The 7586-nt window shown below is 61.0% G+C and overlaps 1 protein-coding gene across 1 annotated transcript; it reads right to left on the reverse strand.

The window, feature by feature from the left end:
• Window positions 1-3366: 3366 nt before the first annotated feature.
• LOC139359733 (serine protease 27-like) lies at window positions 3367-7073 on the reverse strand. The gene is made up of 4 exons (XM_071083667.1): window positions 6922-7073; window positions 5293-5564; window positions 4757-4926; window positions 3367-3759 (listed from the first exon to the last, which is right to left on the reverse strand). Exons 1-4 carry the CDS (start codon window positions 7065-7067, stop codon window positions 3466-3468), a joined length of 882 nt encoding a protein of 293 aa, XP_070939768.1. The 5' UTR covers window positions 7068-7073; the 3' UTR covers window positions 3367-3465.
• Window positions 7074-7586: the final 513 nt, after the last annotated feature.

Genomic DNA, 7586 nt, shown 5'->3' on the forward strand with positions numbered 1-7586 from the left:
ATGAATGAGCGTAGCAGCTGTTAATGGTCTTAAGATGCAGGGAAATGCCAACCCGGGTCGCTTGGACCAAGGTGCTGCCTCTCCAAGCCGCCCAGCCCCACTGGCCGCCACGGCTCACTCGGGGCTCTGCCTCTCAGTCGATGACCGGGGCAGAGCCGGGCAGTCCACGGGGTGCTAGCTTGGCTGGGGCCACTGGATCAGAGCTGCACAGCCTATCCCTGCATGCTGCTCCGCCTGGACACCTCACCTGCCTCCAGCAGATATCATACCCCCATCCTGGGGGACTAGAGACCATGTACAAGGGCCTTTTTTTTTTTTTCTTTCCTTAAGAGACAAGGGTCTTGCTACGTTGCCCAGGCTGGTCTTGAACTCCTGGGCTCAAGTGATCCTCCTGCCTCAGCCTCCCAAGCAGCTGGGATTCCAGGCGTGAGCCATTGCGCCCGGCTCAAGTGATGTTTTTTTTGGAAGTCCTGATACCTCAAGTCAATGTCCACCTCTCCTCCCTCACTTTAGCCTGCAGCCCAGGTGGTGACAGCAGGAGCTTCCTGAGAAGGTCCTGGGGTCCTGGCACCCCCTCCCCAGCTGCTATGACTTCCCCTGGTGGCTGCTCTGCGAACTTGGTCCTTGGACTCCCTGCCCCCCTGCAAGGAGATTCCCATTCATGGTGTCCCCCAGGGCCTGGCTGTCTGAGGTCACAGAGCCTCAGGCTGTAGTGGCCTTGTCCATCCTGTTTCCAGGTGTGTGGCTGGCCCAGCCTGACCGCAGCACCCTAGTGAGGGGTGGAGTGGGTGACTGGGCTTCCAGGAGCCCAGCATGAGGCCGGCACAGGGGTTGGGAGCAGGGGAGAGACCCAGATTCTGCTCCAAGGGGTCTTCCCGCTGCCTGACTCCCACCAGGAGCCTGGCTAGGCCTTGCAACCCCTTGACCGGGTAGAGTTGTGGGCACTTGGGAGAGGCCTCAGCATGGCAGGCATCCCTAGCCAAAGCCCGGAGCAGGTCTCCCATCCAAGCAAAAGGCTGGAAAGCAGACAAGCCGTGCAGTTTGGATCCTGAAGCCGAGGACGCTTAGGGCCGCTGGGTCTGCTGGGCAGGGAGGGAGCCCTGTTCCTCCTCAGACCTAGGGCTCCGGCATAGCCCACCCACTGTGGGGGCTGGGGCCCCGCCCCACTCCAGGAAGCCCAGTGTGAGGGCAGAAGAGGAGGCAGGGGCGGGGCACGTGCAGATGCCTCGCGTGGGTGCCCATCCCCCCAGGCTTCCTGCAGAGCCCATGACTGGAGCCCTCCAGCAGCTGGCACCACCCTCGACATCCCTGCATTTATTGGTGTCCATTCAGCAGGGACTTCTGGCACCCTCCTTCCTCCTAGAGCGCATGGCAGTGGCTGGCTGGGGTAATAAAGAGCTGGCCCCACAGTACGGCCACCAAGGCCCTGATGTGGCGTCTGTGAGGGGTGGTGACTTCCGGCACCTCTGCACCCTGAGCTATGTCCCCCAAGATGGGTCAGTTTGCCCTCAGACCAGCCCTTCCTCCCCAGCGTTCCCAGGCCTGGGGCTTGGCACAGGGAGGCCCAGCCTGTGGCTGACCCCTCACCGCAGTTCACCGCTCCCGAATGGAGCCCACAGACTTCTTTCCCGGCGCTCCCGCTGTGTGTGTGGTGTGTGTGTGTGTGTATATGTGTACGTACGTACTGGCTGTACATGGTGTGGGTGTGGTGTGTGCCTGTGTGCGCATAGTGTGTGTGGCATGCACATGTGCTGTATGTGATGTGTGGCATGTGGTGTGTGCCTGTGAGTGGCATGGGTATGGTGTGTGTGTGTGTGTGTGCGCGCGCGCACATGGGCCAACTGAGCCTGGGGATGAAGGCTGCCGCCCGCTCTGCCTGCCTCCCTGGGAGCCACAGAACGTGCACAGTCCTGTGCCAGGCTCTCCCTCGAGTTCCTCCTGGAGCTGGCAGGGGCCCTGCTGCCGCCCACCTGGCAGATGGCTCAGAGCCCTGCTTGGTGGCAGCGTGCAAAGTCTGAGCTGCACCCCCGCCCCAGGGTGGAAAAGCGACCTGTGGCAACCTGGACTGGTCCCTTCCTAGCGTCCTTCTCACAGCGTGCTTCGTGGGAGCTGTTAATTGCATGGAATAGACCTGTTTTCCCTTCTTAACCCCTAGTCTCTGCAGAGAGTGTTTTCTGCTCCCCTCCCATGGGCATCCGCCTGTTGACATCCTGGGTCTGGGTGGGATCTCAGCACAAAGCAGGGGCTGCCCTCCTGAGACCTTCTAACCTGTAGCCTCCCCCTGACCATGGGGGCATGGGGCTCCTTGCACAGCCCAGAGCAGGGTGCAGGTTCACTGGGGGCTCTCCAAGGCTGCGAGGCCTGGCCAGTCCCTGCTCGGCTAGGACCACCCAGTGCTGCTGCTCCCCGGGCCTGTCTCTCCCTCTGCCTGGGCTTTGTGCATCTGCTCCACCATGGGGCTGTGCACACAGGCCCCCTAGACCTGCCCGCCCGCCCCTGGGCTGGATGAGTGCAAGAAATGGCCCACGGGGACCACTGGGCAGCCCTTGGGGAGGTGGGTTGGGCCCAGCGGGGAATTCCTTCTGTTTTGCTCCCCATGGTGTCCCCAGGGCTGGTCCCCAGCAGCTGCTTGCTGAGTGGGTGTTGGTTTGATTCCTCGGTGAATACCCCGGGCCTGATTTCTTCCTGGCACTGTGCAGGCCACAGTGCCTGTGTGCATGTGCACAGGTGTGTGTGGGTGTGATGTACTCGTGCGCATGTCCAGCCTAACCCCCTTGCCACCACGTGCTGCTCTGGACTCCGGCATGGGGGTGGAGACTGAAGAATGGGGCAGAGGAAGAGGAGCCAAGGGTCAAGGGGAGACACCAGGACACAGAGACAAAGGGTGCCAGGAGCAGGAAAGCACAGGTGTGGGCACCCACCCGAGGGGACAACTGTCACCACTCCTGCTGAAGTGGTTAAGAGAAGTTGGGTGGCACCAAGACATGGGCAGCCAGAAGTGCAGGCTTGGGAGGCTGAGGTGCCCCTGCCCAGCCAGCCCCTCCATGCCCTCCTCTCCCCCAGGTACGGCTCCTGCATGGCCCTGAGGGCCTTTCCACATGTGTCTGTCGCTGTCCGCAGTGTCCACCCTGGGGCGGCCTTCGAGGTGAGGGAACAGAGGAACAGGTGGCAGCAGGGGGCCTCCTGTGCGAGGCGCCTGACAGGGGTCCCATGCTCTGGTGCCGCCCTCCCCTCAAACACCAGCTGCAGCTCCCTTCCGCTGATTCAAAGATGACCAGAGCCCTCCACATCTCCCGCCTGGGCCTTGTTCTGCAACTCACAGCTCCTCACCAGCTGGGGTCGCCCAAGGATCCCCACGTGGGCAGCTGGCACACAGGCTGGGTTTTTATTGGAGGAAACATAAATAAAATAACGGTATTTGAGAGGGGAGGAAGGAGCACTATTTACAAATGAGTCTGGTGGGGCTCAGAGGTGCAACAGCAGCGCTGGGAGAACCAGCAGGATGGTGTGGGCAGCCAGGCTGGGTGCAGAGCTCTGCTCAAGGGGCTCCTGGCCCCGAGGGTCTGGCTTCTGGCCGCCCGACCTCGCTGGCTGGAACTGCAGTGTGGGGATGACCTGATGGATCCAGTTGTGGTGGGCGGTGACACGGATGTAGACACCTGGGCGGTTCTGCCGGGCGCAGCCTTCACCCCAGCTGATCACCCCGGCCTGCAGCCATGACTGACCCACGAGGCACACCAGAGGGCCGCCCGAGTCGCCCTGTGGGGGATGCAGAGGCACTGTCAGCCCACCTTGAGTTCCCGGAGACTCAGTTGCAGCCGCACAGGAGGCATGTAGCTCCACACTGGACTCCTCTCCATCCCAGAGCCTCCATGCCTGGCTCCCCCTCTCCTGCCAGTCGATTGACTAGAGTGCCTATTTTTTTAGTGTCCCCAGATCAACTAGGGGGTGTGTGCGTTGAAAATGCAGTTTCCAGGCCGGGCGCAGTGGCTCAAGCCTGTAATCCCAGCACTTTGGGAGGCCGAGACGGGCGGATCACAAGGTCAGGAGATCGAGACCAGCCTGGCTAATACGGTGAAACCCCGTCTCTACTAAAAAAAAATACAAAAAACTAGCCGGGTGAGGTGGCGGGCGCCTGTAGTCCCAGCTACTCGGGAGGCTGAGGCAGGAGAATGGCGTAGACCCAGGAGGCGGAGCTTGCAGTGAGCTGAGATGCGGCCACTGCACTCCAGCCTGGGCGACAGAGCGAGACTCTGTCTCAAAAAAAAAAAGAAAATGCAGTTTCCTGTGCCCCACCCCAGAACCACTGACTCCTGGGATGGGGTCCAGGAATCTGCTTTTTCTTTTTTGAGACAGAGTCTCACTGTCGCCCAGGCTGGAGTGCAGTGGCGCGATCTCTGCTCACTTCAAGCTCTGCCTCCCAGGTTCATGCCATTCTCCTGCCTCAGCCTCCCAAGTAGCTGGGAGTACAGGCACCCACCACCACGCCTGGCTAATTTTTTGTATTTTTAGTAGAGACGGTTTCACCGTGTTAGCCAGGATGGTCTTGATCTCCTGACTTCGTGATCCGCCTGCTGCAGCCTCCCAAAGTGCTGGGATTACAGGCATGAGCCACCGCGCCCAGCCCGGAATCTGCTTTTTCGAAGCAAGCTGCTCAGCTGGTGGAATGCACAGCCCATGGAGCAGGGCATGATCCCACCCTGCCCTGGGCCCGGAGGCGGGGACTGAGTCCCCGTGGACACCACATTGCTCCCACCTTGCAGGCGTCCTTCTTGCCCTCCTCAAAGCCGGCGCACAGCATGTCATTCTTGATGGTTTTAGGTTGATAGCCAAATTCGGCGTCTTTGCTGTAGAGCAGGTTGCACTTGGGCGTGTCAATGATGGGCACAGCGAGTTTCTGCAGGATCCGCGGGTTGGGCAGGCGGTCTGGGGAGGGTCAGAACGGCCCGGGGCTCAACAGACTTCCTCATCAAGAACCCACGGCCTCGGGAACCACCACTCCTTCCTGCCTGCCCTTTCCTCATGTTTAGACTATCTCTGGCCTAGGGCACTGTGGGGCAGACATCCTCCCTCCTTCCAGGCAGCAGGCTGGGCCCTTTCTGTCCCCATCTCCCTTCACCCCCTCTTCCTTCTGGGTCTGCTGCTGCTCCCCTCAGCCCCACCTATGTGAACAGAGACCGGGTGTGTGTATTAATACAGCAACAGGAAGACTGTGGGTTCAGAGTGGCCCCGAAGCCGCCCTGGGCCTTCTTGAGGCACATCCCTCATTATTTCCTAGCCGTGTTTCCTTACCTTGTTCACTGGAGCTGCCCCAGCCAGTGACCCAGCAGTTCATGCCCGTCTCAAAGATCACCGAGGGGTCGGGCAGGCACACGGGGAGGATGTAATTGGTGAAGGACACTGGTTCCTCCAGCTCCACCAGGGCCACGTCGGCACTGGAGGCCATGCCCTGGTACAGGGGGTTGCTCTCCACCCGCCTCACCCGGGCATACACAGCGTGTGGCCCTGGCTGCACTAGCTGCCTTGCCCCCAGCAGGACCTGGTACAGGGACGTCTCAGAGGTGCTGGCGGGAGAAGCAGAGAGGCCGTGTGAGGCTGCCCCTCATGTGGGGACAGGCCCGGGAGGGGCTGGGGCTCCTTCTCTGGCCACCATCGTGCCCCACACCTCTCTCTGCATGCTGTCTTTGAGAGCCATCTCTACGACAGCCAGGTGTAGCAGTGATGCATGTTTACATTGAAGCCAGACTGCCCTCCTCAGATTTCCACCTCCACCCCTGGCCGCTGTGTGACCTTGGGGAAGTCACCTAACAAGTTCTCTGTGACGCAGCTTTCGCATCTGTGCTATGGGGACAGCCACAGTGCCTACCCGAAAGGCTGGCTGGGAGAGAACCACCCTCCAGGTGCAGCAGGGCCAGCACCACCTGTGGGCCTCTGGCAGGTGACCTGCCCTCTCTCAGCCCAAGTTTCTGATTTTTTTTTTCCCCCTAGAGACAGAGTTCTCATTCTGTCACCCAGGCTGCAGAGCAGTGACACAATTGTCGCTCATTGCAGCCTCCAACCCCTGGGTTCAAGCCATCCTCCCACCTCAGCTTCCTGAGTACTTGGGACCACAGGCACCACTGCACCTGGGTATTTTTTTTTTTTTTTAAGTAGTACAGATAGGGTCTTGCTATGTTGCCCAGGCTGGTCTTGAACTCCTGGGTTCAACTAATCTGCCTGCCTTGGCCTCCCAAAGTGCTGGGATTATGGGCATGAGCCACCGTGCCTGGCCATGAGTATCTGAATTTAAGATGTGGGTTTTTTGTCATGATACTCTTTTAAAGATCAAGAAGAAAAAAGAAAAAAGAAAAAGATGTGGGGTTTAAAATAATTAGAGCTGTGGTGGTGAGGTGTGAGGTGAGGAACTTGAGACACACAGAAGGTGTGGGGCCAGGTGGTTCATACATGGCAGAGGGCTGGGTGGCCTGGCCTCTGCTCAGGGCTTTCTGGGGTGGCTCATGTGGGTGAGGGGAGGAAGGGCCATTCTGTCTGGTCCTTGGGCTTTGTGAGCAGAGTTCCTCCTGGGAAGAGTGTCGTGGAGCTGAGGTGTATGCGGGATGGGGAAAGGACAGGACAGGCCGGTGTGCAGAACCTGCCGGCGGCTTCCGCAGGGACCCACAGGGAGTGGGTGGAGGGGATGGAGGGGGTTGGAGGCCGTGCGAGGCGCCTCCCGCGGGCGGGAGCAGCGGTTGCAGTTGGAAGTTAGCCCTGGGGTTGGACCTAAGGGAAGCATCTGGCTGGAAAGGAGGCGGGGCTGGACCAGGAGCCCCCAGGGAGGTCACCCGCAGGACTTGGCGCGGCGGGCGCTGTCCGCGGTGCTGAACCGGCCGCGCGCGGGGCGCTGTCAGCGCTGCGGGCGGGGGCAGGGGCGGGCGGACTCACTTGGGGAAGCAGTGCGCGGCCGTCAGGACCCACCGCTCCGCGATGAGGCTGCCCCCGCAGAAGTGGCTTCCGTTGCGCTGGATGCTGACTTGCCAGGGCCACTCGCCCTCCTGCGCGTCCTGCCCGCCCACCATTCGGTTCAGCATCCTGGTGTGCCCACAGGCTGGGGGAGCATGGGGTGTGGGTGGGGGCGCTCACTGGGGCTGGTTCCATGGCCGAGGCTCAGCCCTCAGCCTCACACTCCAGTCCTCGGCCCTCCTGCCCCTGACCTGCCCGAAGACCTTGGGGAAGTCCGAGGCCTGAGCTTCTGGGCAGCCTGGGATACAGGCAGACCCTCCCTAGTTGCCCCCTGAGTCTGGCTCTCCTTGCGGGGAAGGGCAACCTAACAGCTGCCTCGTGGGGGCCACAGAGACACTGAGATAACCCGGGAAGGGTCTTGTCCTAGGGCCTGACCCAAACAGGCACCTGGAAGGATGGAACGGGTGTCATGCCCTCTGCAAGGGAGCCACCCAGAGGGGGCCGGTCACTTTTCAGGGTGATCCTCAGACCCCGCCACCCTTGTCCTGCGCTGCGCCTCAATGCTCTGTGCTGGCCATCCTGCTCCCATGTGGACCTTCCTCCTCCTCTCCTTTCTGGGCTCCAGTTCCACGCAGCCCCCACTTTCC

This window comes from Macaca nemestrina, chromosome 18 (genome assembly GCF_043159975.1).
Source record: "Macaca nemestrina isolate mMacNem1 chromosome 18, mMacNem.hap1, whole genome shotgun sequence".
Taxonomy (NCBI): domain Eukaryota; kingdom Metazoa; phylum Chordata; class Mammalia; order Primates; family Cercopithecidae; genus Macaca; species Macaca nemestrina.